Source organism: Muntiacus reevesi, chromosome 8, assembly GCF_963930625.1.
Source record: "Muntiacus reevesi chromosome 8, mMunRee1.1, whole genome shotgun sequence".
Taxonomy (NCBI): domain Eukaryota; kingdom Metazoa; phylum Chordata; class Mammalia; order Artiodactyla; family Cervidae; genus Muntiacus; species Muntiacus reevesi.
In genome coordinates, this window is record NC_089256.1 from 43,547,211 (window position 1) to 43,570,198 (window position 22,988).

A 22,988-nucleotide genomic window follows, 5' to 3' on the forward strand; every position below is an offset into this window, starting at 1 on the left:
CTCCACACACAGGAATAAACTTCAAATGGATCAGGGGTCTAAATGTAGAAAGGGAAATCTTACAGCTGCAAGAAAATATAGATGAATTTCTCTTCAACTTGAGGAAAAGGCTTTCTCTATAAGACTTTATAAGGAAAAGGCTTTCTAATCACAACTAAAATCTAGATATGATTAAAAAAAATGGACATTGAACACATGAAAAAATATATTATTTCTCACCTACCAGGTTGACAAAAATTGAAAAAGTAAACCAATTCATGTTATCAATGTGAATAAATAGGCATCATATATTACTGGAGAGAATACAAATCTATACAAGCTCTTGTGCAGAGGAATTTATTAGCAATATCATACAAAACTTCATGCGTTTCTGTTTTGATTCAGCAGTCCTACCTAGTTCCCTTAGTTTACCATGAATATACACATTTAATAAAAAATACTTATGCACAAACGTTTTCATAACAGCCCCCTGGGACATTACTAGATATTGAAAAGTAGTTCAATATCCATATATAGAAGAGTGATTGGAATCAACGCTGAAATACCATAAAATTCTTAAAAAAGATGAGAAAAATGTCTGATCTGATATGCAATGACTTTCAGGAACAATAGTTAACAGGAAAAGCAAAGTATAAAGAATAACTCTCTGTATTACATTTTGTGTAAGAAAGAAATAAAAAAAATTACAGTTACCCTCTGTGTCCCTGGGTTCCACAGCCAGGGATGCAACCAAGCTGGGATAAAAAATACTCAGAGGAGAAAAGCTCCAGAAAGTTGCAAACATCAAAACTTCAAATTGCCACATCAGCAACTATTTATATAGCATTTAAATTCTATTTACAACTATTCACATAGCATCAACACTGTATTAGGTATTATAAGTTATTTAAAGTAGCTTATATCATAAAGTATATGGGAGACTTAGTTATATGGAAATACCATGCCATTTTATACATGGGACTTGAGCACCTGCAAATTTTGGCATCCACTACGGGTCCTGGAACCAGTCCCCGGTGGATAACAAGGGATGATTACACACTGACTGTTCATTTCAGCAAAAGAAACCCAGAAAAAGTAAACCAGGACATAAAGAGATTGGCTATCCAGAGGGAGTGAGGGAGAACAAGACAGAGGAAATGACATCTGTTATCTCTGACTTTTAGAACCACATTACATAGACTGAAAATATAAATAATTTTTTCAAAAAGTCAAAGAGAATGGAGATACAGCTCTACGAAGGGATACAAGCAAAACCAGATGAACCAAACTGTATTTCAGATGAATAACTTAACTACAATAAAGGAAAAGATTAAAACTTTTTAAAAAGCAAGAAAAAGAACTCAGCCAAGTACCTACTGAACAGAATGTACTGGTTCGATACAGCAATGATAGTCTGTAATAAAGCACTCTGAAGTAAGACTGCTTGGATTCAAACACCTGCTCATCTAACCACTTGCTAACTGTATGACTTTGGACAAGTTAATTTATAATCTCTTTGTGTGTAGGTTTTCTTATCTAAATAATAACAGTATCAATATCACAGTACTAAGAGGAAATCTATAAAACTGCTCATGTAAAAACTTCATAGATTACTGATCATATTTTAAGGATTTGATAAGTATTTGCTATCATACACACGCGCTAATTTGCTTCCGTCGTCTCCAACTTTTTGCGACCCTATGGACTGTAGCCTGTCAGGCTCCTCTGTCCATGGGATTCTCTAGGCAAGAATGCTCGAGTGGGTTGCGATGCCCTCCTTCAGAGGATCTTCCCAACCCAGGGATTGAACCCTCATCTCTTAACGTCTCCTGCATTGGCAGGCGGGGTCTTTACCACTAGCACCACCTGGGAAGGATATTAATTTGAAAACACATTAAGTGTGTGGATATCAGGAGACACATGTAATAAAAAATCCAGTTCTTATGAAATAAAATCAGAGAGACCATAAAAACCAATATGCCTCAAATATAGTGATACAAAGGATTGTAAAAATTAAGCATTTGGAAAGAAGGCAAGACTATGGAAGCTCCTGAATGCACAATTAAAACGGCAGGCTTTATTTTCTAGACTATGAGGGACCATAGAAGATGTGTGTGTAGTAGAAACAATATGACCAGAATGAGCTATGGGATTAATGTAAAGTTGGAATGCAAGATTTTAAGTGAGAAGATCAGATGTAGAGTTACTAGTGATAAAAGCCAAATAATGACAAAGGTCTGGCTAGAACAGTAGTGATGAGAAAAGGAAGGGGGGGGGGGGGGCAGGCAGTGTGAAATTAACCAAGTTTGGTAATGATTGGATATGAGTATGAGAGAACGGAAGAGTATTGATGACAGTGAATGAGAAAATCGTTAGAAGGAATGAGAACCAATAGAAAGGATTTCCTCAAGACTGACAGTTAAGTCAGAGTTAGATAAGATTTGTCAATTTGAAAATAATGGTACTTTCAGATATTGAGACTGACTGGGCATTTGGCAACATGGGACTAGTGTTCAGGAGAGAATAAACTGAAGACAAAAACTTTAGACTGTTTTTTAAAAACCTCTTTAGAATGTTCAAAACATTCTGTAGCATACAGGCAGCAGAATGTGTGCTATTTCAGAGCAGTGATAACCTCTTAATTTTTTATCCTTTAATGTTAAGTACAGTTCCTAAAACACAGGAGACTCTCATTAAAATGCTGCAGAGGTGGGCAGAGTAGGGAAGGGAACAGAGCTGCATGGCTTATTAATAGCAGAGCCTCCATGAGAGCCCAGGTCTCCTGACTCTCCACTGTACCATAATAAAGAGATGACCTCTGATCATCCATACACAGGACACCCTAAGGGGATCTTGTAAGAAAAAAAAATGAACTGTGGGAAGGATAGTTTTCTAGGGGTAGATGGAAGGGAGACATAAGAATATATAGCAGGAAAGAAATGTCAGTTATAGGGGGGAAAAAGCAACAGTGTTGTATCATAGACTAGAAGGAAATTTTTCAAGAAAGGAAGCACAGTCAACTGTAACAAACAAATATATGCTACAAGCAATGTTTCTCTGGTCTCCTACACCAATGAGACCCAAGGCAGAGAAAGGTCACATTTTAAAATAAGGAATTAATAAATTTTAACCTATCTTTCACAACATTTTAAATACATATATCACTCACAGCTACAGTTCAAAAAAATACTGCAATCTTCAGTAAATTTTATCTCAACATAATACACAATGGAAAAGTCACTATAGTAGTTGAGCTGAACAAACACTTATGCAATAAATGAAATCTGAAACAAAAGCAAACACTTGAAAAAGTAATTATTTACATGTATTGACAACAACAAAAACACATGAACTACTGAAGGTCTTACCTTAAATCTCTTGTCCTGCAATACTTTCTTGATGGCAACCAGTTCTCCTGAATCACAAAGTTTGGCTTGATACACCACACCAAATGACCCATTTCCAATCACTTTAGTGTCTGTATAGCTGACTTCTTGCGGCCTGTCTGGACCCTGCCCAGGAGTTGCCACCACTGTGGTCACCTTGCTGCCATCTTTGTCTCCTAAAAGAAAAAATGGATAGAAAATGAGAACTGCAAAGAATTCAACCGAGAAAACTGCCAAAGTATACCAAGCAAACCATGTGCGGCATTTTAAGTTCTTTCAGTTGTGCCTAACTCTTTGCGATCCTATGGACTGTAGCCCACCAGGCTCCTCTGCCCATGGGATTCCCCAGGCAAGAATAATGGAGTGGGCTGCCATGCCCTTCTCCAGGGAATCTTCCCAACCAAGGGATCGAACCCACATCTCATGTCTCCTGCATTGGCAGGTGGGTTCTTTTACCACAAGCGCCACCTGGGAAGCCCAAATATTCTATACTATGTATTATTTTTAAATGCTCATCTTAGTTTATCATATCTATCATCACAGAATTATTTCAATTATTTGTTTCAATTATAAGTAATTAGTTTAACCACCATTTATTCACTGTATAGAGCAGGCACCATACTTAGCTTATATACATGACTTCATTTAATAAAAACAATCCCATAAAGTAGATAGCACTGTTCCTATATAAACATAATAGGAAAAATGGTAAATTTGTCCAGTCAAAAGGCAAATGATGGACCCACCAAAGAATCCTTATCTGTCCAATTCTAAAGGCCGTAATTATTTCCTCAGGCTTTCTTGTACTTGAAAATAAGACACGTGCAACTGAAAACATCTAATTCTGTCTCTCTTCAGACCACTCTCCCTTTAGGAAGGTAAAGCTTTAAGTTTTTGCTCCTCCACGTCTTATTTCTTCTTAAGAAAATAGTGATACATTTCCAAGAAAAGTCAGATGGGGAAAAGAAACAGGGGAATGTTAATTTGCGGGTAAGAGACACAAACCTTATAGGAAAAATCAAAGCCATCCTGAACTGAGCCTCATTCATAACTAGCTCACCAGCACTGGGGTCTCTGCCCACTCATGGCCATCTCCTTACCTCTTCTGCCTTCGTTTCCCGCCAGTAACAATCCAAAGATTCTTTCCAAGTTCAAGAGCCACCTCCTTCTTGACTAAACAATCACTTTACTCTCTGAATTCTTAAACTATTCCAAACCTTCTATACTACCAAGCACTTGATTTTAAAAAGCTTTAAATTGTTTTTAATGATTTCAGAATACACACAGATTCTAGGGACTACAATTTTTGCAAAGCAGCAATTATGACTTGTGCTTCTTCTCTCTTTGCTGACAAATCTGTCAGGCGAGTGTATGCTCCTCGGTTTTTGTCTCGTCACAACAAAGATTTGGAGTGACGAATCTAAAACCAGTTCTCACTGACAAAACCGCACATTTCTTTTTCTCTCTCCTACTCTTCCATTATAGTAATTTTAAGATGTTAGTTGAATTCATACTAACCTCATAAAAGAAAAATAATGCAATATTTAAACCTAAATACCAAAACAAGATGATGAAATATGTATTCGTCTCTCACATTAAAATATATATACATAATAATCTGATTTTCCAATCAGATTTTAAATCAGATCTAATTAAGATATAATCTGAATATATATATATAATATCAGATATAATATATAAGATATAATCTGAATATATATATAATCAGATATAAATCTGATATGATTCAGATAAAATCAGATATAATAAAATAATCTGACTTTCCCCTACTCAATCTAAGACTGCCAGAAAAATTAATATCCAAATGTTAGTGGCATATTGTAAACAATATTTTAGAACCAGACATGGAACAAGGGACTAGTTGAAAATTGGGAAAGGAGTACAAGGCTGCATACTGTCACCCTGCTTATTTAACTTATATACAGGGAATGTCATGCAAAATCCTGGGCTGGATGAATCACAAGATGTAATCAAGATTGCCAGGAGAAATATCAATAACCTCAGATATGCAAATGATACAATTCTAATGGCAGAAAATGAAGAGGAACTAAAGAACCTATTGATGAGGGTGAAATATGAGAGTGAGAAAACTGGCTTAAAACTCAATATTCAAAAAACTAAGATCATGGCATCTGGTCCCATCACTTCATGGCAAATAGATGGGGAAACAATGGAAACAGTGACAGACTTTATTTTCTTAGGCTCCAACATCACTGCGGACGGTGACTGTAGCCATGAAATTAAAAGACACTTGCTCCTTGAAAGAAAAGCTATGACAAACCTAGACAGGTATTAAAAGGCAAAGATATCACTTTGCTGACAAAGGTCTGTCTAGTCAAAGTTATGGTTTTTCCAGTAGTCATGTATGGATGTGAAAAGTTGGACCATAAAGAAGGCTCGGTGCTGAAGAATTGATGCTTTTGAATTGGAGTGCTGGAAAAGATTCTTGAGAGTCCCCTGAACAGCAAGATTAAACCAGTCAATCCTAAAGGAAATCAGTCCTGCATATTTATTGAAGGACTGATGCTGAAGCTGAAACTCCAATACTTTGGCCACCTGATATAAGAGCCAACTCACTGGAAAAGACCCTGATGATGGAAAAGATGGAAGGCAAAAGGAGAAGGTGGCAGAGGATGAGATAGTTAGACAGCATCACTGATTCAATGGACATGAATTTGAGCAAACTCTGGGAGGCAGTGTAGGACAGGGAAGTCTGGAGTGCTGCAGTCTATAGGGTCACAAAGAGCTGGCTACAACTTAGTGACTGAACAACAACACATCTTAACCACAACTTCTAAGCACAAACCTTACTATAAGTTTTCTTCTTCATTTATAAAATAAACCTATCCTTACTAGTACTATTGTACTCGTACTTAAAATCCAAAGTGTTGAATATATTTTCTTGTAATCTAATTGTCCCAAAGAAAATAAAAAGTGATTTCAAACAGTTTGACTTTTCTCTAGATCATTCAAGTCAAAAACCATATCACCATATATATATATACATATATATATAATATGTATATACATACACACACACACACACACCATGAACTGTATGGTTCATGGGATCGCAAAGAGTCGGACATGACTGAGCAACTTTCACACACACACACACACACACACACACACACACACACGTATATATATTAAAAGAACAATGAATTAACAATTCAAGTTCCACTGAACAAGTTTCTTGTGAGATCTCACAGGTCTAATTCACAAAACAAAGCATCATCATTTTTTAATTGAGATAAATTAGTAGATATTAACAATAGCTACTCTATTCCACAATTTTAGCTGAAAACAAAAACCATCTGGGTATAACCAAAAACCCTGATTTCCCACTCTACAATCATATTTCAGGCTGCCCAGGTGGCCCAGCTGTAAAGAATCCACCTGCCAATATAGGAGACGTAAGAGATACAGGTTCGATTCCTGGGTTGAGAAGACTCCCCTGGAGAAAGAAATGGCAACATACTTCAGTATTCTTGTCTGGAAAACTCCATGGACAGAGGAGCATGGCAGGATATAGTCCACGGGGCCACAGAGAGTTGAACACCACTGAGGGACTGAGCACTGTCTGCCACTGCTGAACTTGTAAATGTTTATCCCAACTTAACGATTCGCCTACAGGAAGAGGCATAAATAAGGTAATTCTACAAAAATATTAAACGCAGGGTTGAAAGATAAAGACGTCCTACAGATGCTATAGCTGAAAGAGTCTTGAGGCCTCAATTTTAAACTGACTGGATGTGGACAGAGACCAATCCTTTCACCCTCTTACACATCTAGTAAAAACAACAACAAAAAACCCCTGCTTACTATCTTAGCAAAAATTAAAAGGTTTACTCTATTCTCTTTTGAGCAGTGAGAGAAACTGCTGAGAACTCTTACAGGCTAGCAGGAACTCTTCCTCCACTAGCAGGAAATCCTGGGTATACAAGGGAACAATGGCTCTCAGACCTTGTGCCCAAGCATCCTGGAATTTTTATTCAGAAATCATTCAAGCCCTTCAAGACTGCTCTATCAGATATCTGAAATAGCAGAGCTGTATAGAACGGCAAGATAACACTGGCAGTGACTTGGTATGAGCATCAGTAGTGAAAGGGATTGCCAGCAGCTAGTGTGCCAGGGAAAAGCAAGTCACCATTTGGCACTGCAATTTGCTGACTCGGCAATAAGGTAACAGCTGTATAAAATTTCACTGTACAAAAAGAACTTTCCAATTCATTGTTTCATCTACTCTAATACTTATGATAAATGGAGGGAACATATTTATTATGCTTCAAATACAAATAAGAAAAATAAGAGAAACAAACTTGTCCAATATAACAGAGCTTTAGGTAACAGAACTCTTCACTTGCCTCAGGCTGCCTCTGCTGTATTTTACAACCTTCCCACGACTACTGAAAGACCAATTTCATATACCATTACCCACCCCGTCCCATCCCTACCAAAGAAGGAGATGTTTCTGAAAATATAATGGAAAAAGGTCTACTCCAGATTAACAAAACAATAAGTGATCTTTTGTAGTTCAGTCCTCAATTATTCATTTATTAATAGCTAAAGAGTTATTTCCAAAGATGCTTTGGCAACATTAAGAGTTTGAAATTTATCCTAATTGGAAACCAAAATATGGAAAACAAAAATGTAAAACAATTGATTCTGTGATGTTCAATTTAGAAATTGGATAACTTTGAATCTTAACAATAGAGCATCATTTTAAACACTACTACCAAGAAACCAAAATCCTCATGAAAAGCTAGAATTCATAACAAACGTGCCTCTTTAAAACAACTAAAAAAACCCACCACTTTGCCCAATATTAAATTTCTCAGAATGCAGGGTATCATGAGTTTCACATCAACTACAATAAAATTGGTCTCCAAAAAATGCCACTGTATCTCAGCAGCAACAACAGCAAAGCAGTGGGAGCAGCTCAGTTTCAGGCCTCTCTTCTGGCCAGAGAATTCCGAGGATCCTCTATTGCAAACAAAACTCACTCAAGTAGTATGAATGTCCTATTCTAATTAGAATACAGAATTAAACTCCCTACTGTTTACCAGAATGGTTAAATCTTAAAAATACAAACCATAAAACAGTCCTCATGAAGCAATGCAAAGATGGTATGCAACAGAACAACCACTTTCCATTGAAGGCTGTTAAATATAGAATACAATTTTACAAAAGCCTTAGATGTATCCCATAATATGTGCAGCCTAGTTCTCAATCTCTCAAACACAAGTTTGTACCTGTAAGCTATATCGTGTGGTTACATTTTTTTCGTCTTCTGAAATCAATCCTCAGAACAATGGACCCTGAGATGAACAAATGTTACAGGGTAACACAATCCATATCTAAAGTGTGGACTGAGCATCCAAAACCCAAAAGGCCACTTCAGGCATACATAAAGATGTAGGAGGTATCTGGCACTGATATTCTAGTTTTAATGTTTCTTAAGATTCAGAGCTCAGAAAAAGCAACAACTGTGATACTGCTTAACTGGGAGGCTTTCAGAGATGTTAGTAAGTCATACTAACATAAACTGAGCAAACTTAACTATGACTAACTTTATAAAATCTTCCTTTACCTCAAAAATAACACCTCCATGTAGAAATAACAGAAAAATCAAGTCTATAAATTCCAGAGAAACCAGCACACCAGGTATGATACAAGAAGATGCAAGGTATTTTTATGAAGCTTTTAAACCTAACAATAAGGATTTATAAGGAAACTAGCTCTGACTATTGCTTCTCATGAAGAGAAATAACATCTATTTTTTATGGATGCCCAATAGCAATATAACACTCTATTGAAAAATATTACAAAAATTTTTTAAAGAACAACAACAAAAAAAATCACCTTATCAAGCATATAAGATAGTCTGAAGGGGAAACATTGACACTGTCAAACTTTCAGGTTTTTAAGTTCAAACAACTCTTTATCCTAAGTAAATGGCTAAGAAACTTCTCTTAAAGCAGTATGTACTCTCCAAAATAAACACAACTTAGAAACATGAAAACAACATAAAAATAAGAAGGAAAAAAAAAAGCAATGAACTGAGGTCCACAGAAAATCAGAGACAAATTCTAAAATAAACTCATTGCTGTCATGAAATAGAGGCTTTGCTCAATGATGTGGAAGCTCTAGTGAGAGTACAATTGCTCTCATACCTTGAAGCAAAACTATTAACAAAGCAAAGGAATGCCAACTAAGCACCTGAATCAGTCACCTCAAGCCTCATTAAAATTTTTAGGGCGATTTCTATGTAAACTTGTGGTAAAAATATTTCTAGCAGAGTCTTTTCCCTTAGACATGATTCATTTCCACATGACTATCTTTCTGGAAACACAAAACAAAAATTACTAAATTTCCTTTGGGGATAGGAAGAGTAAACAAAAGGAGAAGCAGGAAAAACAAAATGGACAGATGTCATACATTAGCTGGCTATGGGAAATGTTTTCCTATATTTCACTTCTAGAAATGAAAGGAAAACACAGGGTGATAGAGGATAACAAAGAGACAGAAAAGATTCTAGAGTCCTTGACAGCATAATACCACACTTTCAATCACAGGCAGATACCATCCCAGTGTTCACAAGCGTTTATTCTGAAGAACCATAAAATAACCTTAAGAAAAAAAGAAATCAGTCAAGGGCTTGCCCTTAGATGCATAACGGTGTTACTATTTAAGTACATGCCACACAGTGAGTGCTCAACAAATTAGATTCTCTGAACTTGAATTACTGGCAATAGCAACAGTTTACAAAAAACAACAACAATAACACATTCTTCTGTTCTGCTATGCTCTTTTACCACCAGATACATACCCTACTACAGTGCCTATCACTATGTTTGATAATTATTAAGAGTCCAAGCCCCTCACTTGACTATGAGCTCTTAGGAAAGCCAGAGATTATTAAATTATTAAATTCATTTTCCTAGTGCTTATTAGCAGAGGGTTCAGCACAGTGCAGGTGTTCAGCAAGTGTCTGGTCTTGAATTTATATAAAAATCACTCAAGCAGAATTACTAGGATTTGGGAATTGACTACGTCCTGCTAAACACTTAGCAGTGTTTTTACTTCTTATGCTTGCCATTGATCAGATACAAAGCCCTAAGGATAAGGTATGCAGACGTCTTACAAATAGCAAAGGAAAAAGGTGGGTTTACTGAAAGAAAACATGCAAGAAGTAGCCAAAACAAAAAGCACAATTTGCCACGTGTTAATCTATTTACAGGTAGAATTACTCTACTTCATAACCCTTTTCCAAATAATTCTGGTTTCTTCAGAGCATCAAAATGCAGCAATGAATAAGAAATGGGCAGGGACATCGCTGAGGTCTTAAGTTTAATTTACATCCATACATATGCAAGTGTATTTCTTGCCTACTATTTTATGCAAGCACCACTCACAGTGGACTTAGTCATCTAGAAGAGTTTACTAAAAATGAAGATTCTAGAATCTCAGCATAGAAAGACTCAGTAGATCTGCAGTAAAGCCCAGGAAACTGTATTTTTAATAAGCCATCCAAGTGCTTCTTAATGCAGTTTCAACTTCAATACTTTGAGAATCATAATACCACTTAATTCACAGAACAACTCTGTGATGTACTCATGATAATCACTTAACAAATGAGTGGAACTAAGATGTTTGAAAGGTTTACTGGCAATACGCCCAAAGTAACCTCTCCAATAAAGTGTACCCATGGGATTCAGATCTAACCCTTTACTCTAAAACCTGCACCCTACAACATGACATTACTTAAGACTATGCCTTGAAAAAAACACACAGGGGTCAAGGTCCTAAAATCAACCTTCTCTTTTCAGCAAAATCAAAAATTTTAAATACTTTACAGAAGGTTCTGATGCAAAATTTTTCCTTTAAAATATCTATTCTCCTTTTGAACTAATTTTAATTGACTCTATTTTAAAATCTTCTCTTAAAACCCAAATTTTACTTTAAGCCAAAAACTAGAATGAACCATGCTAACTTTCAAATGTCTGAACCTAAATATTATTTTACTCATGGTCCTTTTTTCTAACTTGAGTGAACTGGAATAAAATCAAACCAAAATGAATAAATATTTTATTTGGTTTTAAGCCTTCACTTGAAACACTATCAAGATATATTTTAGAAACAGGTTTATTTCCCATGAAAGTAAAAGGCTTGCAGCATGTGTGTAAAGAGCTTTGGCTTTTAGGAATTAAATCAGAATGTAAGTCTTAAACATGCTTATCTGCTTGATTTACCAAAACTACTTGACATGGGCAGGGAGAAAGTAGACAAATACACTAAATTTTTCTTAATGAGGAAGTTTACCATATTAACAAAGAAAGAGTATACCACCACACAAGTGTAAAGAATAAATGCTAGACAGACTTAAGAAACAGATGTGTATCTGTGTTCTCAGTCCCTCAGTCATGTCCAACTGTTTGCAACCCCATGGACTGCAGCCCACCAGGTTCCTCTGTCCATGGGATTCTCCAGGCAAGAATACTGGAGTGGGTTGCCAAGCCCTTCTCAAAGGGGATCATCCCAACCCAGGGATCGAACCCAGGTCTCCTGCATCGCAGGCAGATTCTTTACCACCTTAGCCACCCCAAAGAAACAACTGTGTTACTTTAAAAACACAATGACTCACTGATAGGGCTCACACTTCTGGCAACTTCAACCTTCAGCCATCATGAATCCTCAAAAGATAGCTCTCACAAAGCTGATATATTTTACTCTAGTTTTTAGTGAGTGTAATATTAAAATCAGGACTCACTCTACAATTTTTTTAATGGATTTCATCTGTTCCTGGCCTGACATACATCCCCCTCAAGCCTCTCAATATTACCTTCTGACAATCCAAATCCATGCAGTTGGACAGCTACCTCATCAGTCCTGCATTCCCCTGAATTACCCACCAAAGTTATCTCCACTCCTAAATCCAAACTGCTTTTCCAATAGCACAGCACACAAACTGACACACATTTTACATGCATTTCCAAAGTGGAGGTTATTAACCTATAATTTTCTGTTCTATTTCAAACAGTAGTAAAAGAGAGGGGGGGAAGGACGGGATCTGTTTTCTCCCATTAGACCTACTTACTCTAGGTTGACCCCATATACTTTATTAATTACAATTTAACAACTAATAACCAATCCATGAGGGCAACCATGACGTTTATCACACATTTATTGCGGTAGTTCATTTTATGCCTATGCACATAGCAGGCTGTAAAATATCTACTCTTGTAAGTGAACAACTTCCTATAGGATTCCACTAAAAACTGAAGACTGCTAAAAGTCTTAAGGTCACTAAAACAAGTAACTCTAACATGATACAAGACCCTGTAATCTCAAAAGGGTTGAGTCACTAAACAGACTGAGAAGAAAATGCAAGACAAAACTCAGTGATTTGACAGTCTTCCCTGAGATCAGCCTTGATCACCACACAACATTATCAACAATAACATATTTGTGGAGCACTTCATACTTTACAAACATGTTTAGACCCATAACCTCACTTTATCTAGGCAATAGTCATACAAGGGAGGTAGAACTAATAATCAAGTGTAGAACTGAAGCTCAAAAAAGAAAACATGTTCAAGATTACACAGTAATATTGAAAACTACAACCCAGGGTCATCCAATTTCCAAATTCAGTACACTTTCTGATGCATAAAAAAAAAAAAGAAAGTTAACCAAGCCATTGCTTTCTATTCCAAAATAAATCCATAAAAATAACTCTGCCAAGAGTAACAGGCATTTTAATATAAACTGCAAAAATACTTTAATTTAAAAAATTGCTTCATTTTGCCTGAGATATAAAGCTACCTGAGAGACGAGTCATCTAAAATGAGTAAAATGAGTCAGAATTCCCCTGAGGAAAATCAAATCAGTGACCTGACAGCAAACATTTATGTATTTGAACAGATTTATCACAAAATAATAATCCAGTGATTAGCAACAGCTGCTATTTTAGCAGGAACAAATTTCCTGCCCTTTTTGTTTTTCCTTTGCAGGGTGTGTGTGCAGGGACAGGAGGACTGGTTAATTATAAGTAAAAAACCTACTGGGGACAGAAAAAGCAGGGAAGCATGAGTTTTCTAATCAAGAAGCAAAAAAGAAATACAAAGACTACAGCTCTCTACATTATACAGCTCTCTACATTACACAGCTTTAGGAATCACTACTGATCTGGCTGAACTACAGAATGCTGCTTTTATATGCTTTTTTATGTGCCAGGTCTTAGCTGTGGCACTTGGGTTCTTCAGTTGCAGCATATGGGATCTAGTGGCAGATTCCCAGGTGGCGGAGTGGTAAAGAATCCGCCTACCACGGCAGGAGACACAAGACAAACAGGCTCCATCCCTGGGTTGGGAAGATTCCCTGGAGTAGGAAATGGCAAACCACTCCAGTATTCTTGCCTGGAAAATTCCATGGAGAAAAGGAATCCGGTAGGCTACAGATGACTGGGTCACTAAGAGCTGGACATGACTGAGCGACTGAACGCACACACATGGGATCTAGTTCCCCAAAAGAAAGAAAGAAAGATAGTGCTAAGTTGTGTCCGACTCTTGCAATCCCATGAACTGTAGCGTGCCAGGCTCCTCTATCCAAAGGATTCTCCAGGCAAGAATACTGGAGTGGGTTGCCACTTCCTTCTCCAGAGAAACTTTCCAACCCAGGAACTGAACACAGCTTTACTGACTGAGCTACACAAGAAGCCCCAACCAGTGATTAAACCTGAGCCCCGTGCATTGGAGGCACAGAATCTTAGCCATTGGACCACCAGGGAAGTCCCCAATATTTTAGTTTTCATAATTATAAAGATAACATATTTGCTTGATAATAATTGAATTTATGGAAAGATACACCCATTTGAATGCAGAATTCCAAAGAACAGCAAGAAGAGACAGATAAGCAGCTTTCCTCAGTGATCAATGCAAAGAAAGAGAGGAAAACAACAGAATGGGAAAGACTAGAGATCTCTTCAAGAAACTTAGAGATACCAAGGAAACATTTCATGCAAAGATGGGCACAATAAAGGACAGAAATGGTACAGACCTAACAGATGCAGAAGATATTAAGAAGAGGTGGCAAGGATACACAGAACTATACATAAAAGATTTTCATGACCCAGATAACCACAATGGTGTGATCACTCACCTAGAGTCAGACATCCTGGAATGTGAAGTCAAGTGGGCCTTAGAAAGCATCACTATGAACAAAGCTAGTGGAGGTGATGGAATTCCAGTTGAGCTATTTCAAATCCTAAAAGATGATGCTGTTAAAGTGCTGTATTCAAAATGTCATCAAATCTGGAAAACCCAGCAATAGCCACAGGTCTGCAAAAGGTCAGTTTTCATTCCAATCCCAAAGAAAGGCAATGCCAAAGAATGTTCTAACTACCGCACAATTGTGCTCATCTCACACGCTAGCAAAGTAATACTTAAAGTGCCAACACTCGCTGGATCACTGAAAAAGCAAGACAGTTCCAGAAAAACATCTATTTGTGCTTTATTGACTACGCCAAAGCCTTTGACTGTGTGGATCACAACAAACTGTGGAAAATTCTTAAAGAAATAGGAATACCAGACCACCGTACCCACCTCCTGAGAAATCTGGATGCAAATAGAATTGAACATGGAACAACAGGCTCATTCCAAATTAGGAAAGGAGTACATCAAGGCTGTGTATTATCACCCTGCTTATTTAAATGATATGCAGAGTACATCATGTGAAATGCCAGGGTGGATGAAGCGCAAGATAAGCACCAAAATTGCTGGGAAAAATATCAATAACCTCAGGTATACAGATGACACCACCCTTATGGCAGAAAGTGAAGAAGACTTACTAAAGAGCCTCTTGATGAAAGTGAAGGAGGAGAGTGAAAAAGATGGCTTAAAACTCAACATTCAAAAAAACTAAGATCATGGCATCTGGTCCCATCACATCATGGCAAATAGATGGGGAAACAATGAAAACAGTGAGAGACTTTATTTTTTGGGGGTTCCAAAATCACTGCAGATGGTGACTGCAGCCATGAAATTAAAAGACACATGCTCCTTGGAAGAAAAGCTATGACCAATCTAGACAGCATATTAAAAAGCAGAGACATTCCTTTGTCAACCAAGGTTCGTCTAGTCAAGGTTATGGTTTTTCCAGTGGTCATGTATGGATGTGAGAGTTGGACTACAAAGACGGCTGAGTGCCGAAGAGCTGATGTTTTTGAACTGTGGTGTTGGAAAAGACTCGAGAGTCCCTTGGACTGCAAGGAGGTCAAACCAGTCCATCCTAAAGGAGATCAGTCCTGAATATTCGTTGGAAGGACTGATGCTGAAGCTGAAACTCCAATACTTTGGCCACCTGACGCAAAGGGTCTTTGAAAAGACCCTGATGCTGGGAAAGATGAAGGCAGGAGGAGAAGGGGACAACAGAGGATGAGATATGGTTCGATGGCATCACCGACTCTATGGACATGAGTTTGAGTAAGCTCTGGGAGTTGGTGATGGACAGGGAAGCCTGGCATGCTGCAGTCCATAGGGTCGCAAAGAGTCGGACACAACTGAGCGACTGAACTGAACTGAATTTATTTTAAAAAATACCCCAAATGTGTATAATATTTGGTTGGTAGATGCTGAAATATGTGCATATATAAATACTAAATTAGCCACTGTTTCTCATTCCCAGTTCTAAATAGCTTCTGAAGATATTCGGCACAAGCCACTATTCAACACAGGGATGTCTAACTTAACACACAATCTTATCATCACCTTCTCTCTTGTGGAAAAGGTATCATTCACATTGTTACACTCTCCCCCACTCTGTTAAACTTGAATTATTCTTAGGACAATTAAATCCACCTCAAACAACAGACAGTCTGTTACTCTGCCCTTTTTTCTTTCTCTTAAAATTGTAGTTAACAGAAGAAACTTTCTCTCCCTTTCTTTTCCCAATCACTTCATTCATTCAAAAATGAAAAGAAGCAACCTTAACCACAGCTGGTAAGCAAAAGGACAGCACTCTTGTGCTTACACCAGTGTCAACAGAAAGTAAAGCCATGAGCTAAAAATCCAATTCTATCAACCTATTAAACTCCTCAAACTACCCAGAAAGACTTGTCAGCCTCCTATAGTCTATTTACTCCTTATCTCCCTCAGATTAAATCCCTTTATCAATCTAGTAATACCAGAATTCAGAAGAATTTTTTGACATTAATTTTTAGAGGGGGTTTAAGTTTTACTTACTCTCACTAGGAATATAAAATGATACATAGAAAATATTATTATTCTTTATTGTTTTTCAGTGTAGTATGTATATATTTGAGTTAATTATGCATTCTGTAGAAAAGCCTAGGAATCTAATTATTATATGACATACTTGCAAAATTTTCAATGGAAAATCATGTTCTCAGTTCCAAAACTACTGATGAAATTTAAGAACACAATCTGTTTTCATGAGATAAGACTATTCTGCATAACCTGGGAGGAAAAGAAACATAAAATATTACGGTTTTTTAACTTCTTACACTGTTAAAGTGGAAATGAGACAGGGTACCTCCTAAGACCTTTAATAATCAGGTAATATAAGAGTTCTGTCAATTCCATTCCTATAAGGAACACCACACACTTTCAACTAGTGATTTTTACTTTACATTTATAACTACATGAGAAAAAACGCTATATTTAGCTCAGACAGTAAATAAAGACTGTCTGCAATGCCAGAGACCCAGGTTCGATTCCTGGGTTGGGAATATCTCCCTAGAGAAAGGAATGACAATCCACTTCAGTTATTTTTGCCTAGAGAATTCCATGGATAGAGGAGCCTGACCGGTTAAAGTCTATGGGGTGGGAGTCAGACACGGCTGAGCGATTTCACTTTCACTTTGTCATGCCTCAGTTCAGTTCAGTTCAGTTCAGTCGCTCAGTCGTGTCCGACTCTCTGCGACCCCATGAATCGCAGCACGCCAGGCCTCCCTGTCCATCACCAACTCCTGGAGCTTACTCAAACTCATGCCCATCAAGTCAGTGATGCCATCCAGCCATCTCATCCTCTGTCGCCCCCTTCTCCTCCTGCCCCCAATCCCTCTCAGCATCAGGGTCTTTTCCAAGGAGTCAACTCTTCGCATGAGGTGGCCAAAGTATTGGAGTTTCAGCTTCAGCATCAGTCCTTCCAATGAACAACCCAGGACTGATCTTCTTTAGGATGGACTGGTTGGCTCTCCTTGCAGTCCAAGGGACTCTCAAAAGTCTTCTCCAACACCACAGTTCAAAAGCATCACTTCTTCTGCACTCAGCTTTCTTCACAGTCCAACTTTCACATCCATACATGAGCACTGGAAAAACTAGCCTTGACCAGACAGATCTTTGTTGGCAAAGTAATGTCCCTGCTTTTTAATACGCTATCTAGGTTGGTCATAACTTTCCTTCCAAGGAGTAAGCGTCTTTTAATTTCATGGCTGCAGTCACCATGATTAAGAGAAAAATATATTAAACAATATTGTACCAACTTCAGTTACTTGAAATTAAATCCATATTGGCTTTTACATTTGCCCCTTTCTTCCTTTCTCTAAAAGCTGACAAAATCCCCCAAAACTCTCCCCACAAAAATAAAACTTCACAGAATCAAGCGATGCCATTCAGATAGGACAGGCCCGGACCCATCTCTCCATGGAGAAGAACACTGACAGATCAACTGGGTCAACTCATAGAGCAGAGTCTGCTTTGCCTTTCTCCTGACAAAACTGAGCTACAAGGGAAGCTAACTGGGCCCTGTTAAATAAAGAGCACTGGAATGAACAGTCCAATACTCACAGTGGGACTACAGAAACACTTGGCTGCAATTGCTACTGCCTAAGAAGTAGCCATGAACGGTATGAAAAGGCAAAATGATAGGGTACTGAAAGAGGAACTCCCCAGGTCAGTAGGTGCCCAATATGCTACTGGAGATCAGTGGAGAAATAACTCCAGAAAGAATGAAGGGATGGAGCCAAAGCAAAAACAATACCCAGTTGTGGATGTGACTGGTGATAGAAGCAAGGTCCAATGCTGTTAAGAGCAATATTGCATAGGAACCTGGAATGTTAGGTCCATGACACAAGGCAAATTGGAAGTGGTCAAACAGGAGATGGCAAGAGTGAACGTTGACATTCTAGGAATCAGCGAACTAAAATGAACTGAAATGGGTGAATTTAACTCAGATGACCATTATATCTACTACTATGGGCAGGAATCCCTTAGAAGAAGTGGAGTAGCCATCATGGTCAACGAAAGAGTCTGAAATGCAGTACTTGGATGCAATCTCAAAAATGACAGAATGATCTCTGTTCGTTTCCAAGGCAAACAATTCAATATCACGGTAATCCAAGCCTGTGCCCCAACCAGTAACGCTGAAGAAGCTGAAGTTGAACGGTTCTAGGAAGATCTACAAGACCTTTTAGAACTAACACCCAAAAAAGATGTTCTTTTCATTATAGGGGACTGGAATGCAAAAGCAGGAAGTCAAGAAACACCTGGAGTAACAGGTAAATTTGGCCTTGGAGTACAGAATGAAGCAGGGCAAAGACTAATAGAGTTCTGCCAAGAGAATGCACTGGTCATAGCAAACACCCTCTTCCAACAACACAAGAGAAGACTCTACACATGGACATCACCAGATGGTCAACACCAAAATCAGACTGATTATATTCTTTGCAGCCAAAGATGGAGCTCTATACAGTCAGCAAAAACAAGACCGAGAGCTGACTGCAGCTCAGATCATGAACTCCTTATTGCCAAATTCAGACTGAAATTGAAGAAAGTAGGGAAAACCACTAGACCACTCAGGTATGCCCTAAATCAAATCCCTTATGACTATACAGTGGATGTGAGAAATAGACTTAAAGGACCAGATCTGATTGACAGAGTGCCTGATGAACTATGGATGGAGGTTTATGAATTATACAGGAAGACAGGGATCAAGACCATCCCCACGGAAAAGAAATGCAAAAAAGCAAAATGGCTGTCTGAGGAGTCCTTACAAATAGATGTGAAAAGAAGAGAAGCGAAAAGCAAAGGAAAAAGGGAAAGATATTCCCATTTGAATGCAGAGTTCCAAAGAATAGTCAGGAGAGACAAGAAAAGCCTTCCTCAGCGATCAATGCAAAGAAATAGAGGAAAACAACAGAATGGGAAAGATCTCTTCAAGAAAATTAGAGATACCAAGGGAACATTTCATGCAAAGATGGGTTCGATAAAGGACAGAAATGGTATGGACCTAACAGAAGCAGAAGATATTAAGAAGAGGTGGCAAGAATACACGAAGAACTGTATAAAAAAGATATTCACGACCAGATAATCACAATGGTGTGATCACTCACCTAGAGTCAGACATCCTGGAATGTGAAGTCAAGTGGGCCTTAGAAAGCATCACTATGAACTAAGTTAGTGGAGGTGATGGAATTCCAGTTGAGCTATTTCAAATCCTGAATGATGATGCTGTGAAAGTGCTGCACTCAATATGCCAGCAAATTTGGAAAACTCAGCAGTGGCCACAGGACTGGAAAAGGTCAGTTTTCATTCCAATCCCAAAGAATGCTCAAACTACAGCACAATTGCCCTCATCTCACACCCTAGTAAAGTAATGCTCAAAATTCTCCAAGGCAGGCTTCAGCAATACATGAACCGTAAACTTCCAGACGTTCACATTGGTTTTAGAAAAGGCAGAGGAACCAGAGATCAAACTGCCAACATCCGCTGGATCATCGAAAAAGCAAGAGTTCCAGAAAAACATCTATTTCTGCTTTATTGACTATGCCAAAGTCTTTGACTGTGTGGATCACAACAAACTGGAAAATTCTTCAAGAGATGGGCATACCAGACCACCTGACCTGCCTCTTGAGAAACCTGTATGCAGGTCAGGAAGCAACAATTAGAACTGGACATGGAACAACAGACTGGTTCCAAATAGGAAAAGGAGTACGTCAAGGCTGTATATTGTCACCCTGCTTATTTAACTTATATGCAGAGTACATCATGAGAAACGCTGGGCTGGAAGAAGCACAAGCTGGAATCAAGATTGCTGAGAGAAATATCAATAACCTCACATATGCAGATGACACCACTTATGGCAGAAAGTGAAGGGAACTAAAAAAGCCTCTTGATGTAAGTGAAAGAGGAGAGTGAAAAAGGTGGCTTAAAGTTCCACATTCAGAAAACTAAGATCATGACATCTGGTCCCATCACTTCACGGGAAATAGATGGGGAAACAGTGTCAGACTTTATTTTGGGGGGCTCCAAAATCACTGCAGATGGTGACTGCAGCCATGAAATTAAAAGACGCTTACTCCTTGAAAGGAAAGCTATGACCAACCTAGTTAGTACATTAAAAGCAGAGACATTACTTTACCAACAAAGATCCATCTAGTCAAGGCTATGGTTTTTCCAGTGACCATGTATGGATGTGAAAGTTGGACTCTGAAGAAAGCTGAGTGCCGAAAAATCAAAGCTTTTTCGGTGTTGGAGAAGACTCATGAGAGTCCCTTGGACTGCAAGGAGATCCAACCAGTCCATCTTAAAGCAGATCAGTCCTGGGTGTTCATTGGAAGGAATGATGCTGAAGCTGAAACTCCAATACTTTGGTCACCTCATGCGAAGAGTTGACTCCTTGGAAAAGACCCTGATGCTGGGAGGGATTGGGGCAGGAGGAGAAGGGGACAACAGAGGATGAGATGGCTGGATGGCATCACTGATTCGATGGACATGAGTTTGAGTAAACTCCGGGAGTTGGTGATGGACAGGGAGGCCTGGTGTGCTACGATTCATGGGGTCTCAAAGAGTTGGACACAACTGAGCAACTGAACTGAAGAAGTAGGGCTGATCCTCTTCTAGCATGTCATAAAGAGTATGCTAGGACACCCCCATTCCAGGGGAAAGTAATTCTCATACTGTTAGCTGATAACTTATAATGTAAGAAGCATTTTGCTGTTGTTATACAGTTGCTAAATCATGACCCTTTGTGACCCCATGGACTACAGACAACCATGTTTCCCTGTCATTCATTATTTCCTGGAGTTTGCTCAGATTCATATCCAATGAGTCAGTGACGCTATCTAACCTTCTTATCCTCTGCCATCTTCCTTTTCCTCTTGCCTTCAGTCTTTCCCAGAATCAGGGTCTTTTCTCATGAGTTGACTCTTCGCATCATGTGGCCAAAGTACTGGAGCTTCAGCTTCAGCATCAGCATCAGTTCTTTCAGTGAATATTCAGGTTGATTTCCTTTAGGACTAACTGGTTTGATCTCCTTGAAGTCCAGGGGATTCTCAAGAGTGTTTTCCAGCACTTCAATTTGAAAGCATCAGTTCTCTGGTACTCAGCCTTCTTTACGGTCCAATTCTCACATCCGTACATGATAATTGGAAAACACATGGTTTGACTATAAGGACATTTGTTGGCTAAGTAATGTCTCTGCTTTTTAATATGCTGTCTAGGTTGGTTATAGCTTTTCTTCCAAGGAGCAAGTGTCTTTTAATTTCATAGCTGCAGTCCACCATGTTGGAGTGGTGATGCTGGAGCCCAAGAAAATAAAGTCTTATCACTGCTTCCACTTTTCCCCCTTCTATCTGCCAGGAAGTGATGGGACCAGATGCCATGATCTTAATTTTTTTGAATGCTGAGTTTTAAGACAGCTTTTTCACTCTCTTTTTTCACTCTCATCAGGAGGCTCTTCAGTTCCTCTTCACTTTCTGCCATAAGGGTGGTATCATCTGTATATCTGAGGTTGTTGATATGTCTCCTGGCAATCTCGATTCTAGCTTGTCCAGTCCAGCATTTTGCATGACATACTCTGCATATAGGTTAAATAAGTAGGGTGACGACACCTTTCCCAATTGTGAATCAGTCTGTTGTTTCATGTCTAGTTCTAACTGCTGCTTCTTGATCCACATACAGGTTTCTCAGGAGACAGGTAAGGGAGTCTGGCACTTTGTTATGATATACACAGCCAAAGCCTTTAGCATTGTCAGTGAAGCAGAAGTAAACATTTCTCTGGAACTCCCTTGCTTTCTCCATGACCCACCAAACATTGACAATTTGATCTCTTGCTCCTCTGCCTTTTCTAAACCTAGCTTATACATCTGGAACTTCTTGGTTCACATACTGCTAAAGCCTAGACTGAAGGATTTTGAGTTATTTTGCTAGCATGTGAAATGAATGCAACTGTATAGTAGTTAGAACATTCTTTGGCATTGCCCTTCTTTGGGATTAGAACGAAAACTGACCTTTCCCAGTCCTGTGGCCACTGCTATGTTTTTCAAATTTGCTGGCAAATTGAATGCAGCACTCTTAACAGCATCATCTTTCAGGATTTGCAACAGCTCACCTGGAATTTCATCACCTCCACTAGCTTTGATCCCAGTTATGAAACCCAGGGACGGAGGAGCCTGGTGGGCTGCCGTCTATGGGGTCGCGCAGAGTCGAACACATCTGAAGTGCCTTAGCAGCAGCAGCATGTTTCCTAAGGCCCACATGACTTCACACTCCAGGAGGCCTGGCGCAAGGTGAGTGACTATACCACCATGATTATCCAAGTCATTAAGACCTTTTCTGTATAGTTCTTCTGTGTATTCTT

General features: G+C 38.6%; 1 protein-coding gene across 3 annotated transcripts in view; it reads right to left on the reverse strand.

Annotated features, from left to right (window-relative positions):
* GSK3B (glycogen synthase kinase 3 beta) overlaps positions 1-22,988 on the reverse strand; it is a 202,792-nt gene that overhangs the window by 125,098 nt on the left and 54,706 nt on the right. For all 3 annotated transcript variants that reach the window (XM_065943557.1, XM_065943555.1, XM_065943558.1), the window contains exon 2: positions 3,348-3,541. In XM_065943557.1, the coding sequence (XP_065799629.1) occupies positions 3,348-3,541 (194 nt within the window). The remainder of the gene's footprint in view (positions 1-3,347; positions 3,542-22,988) is intronic.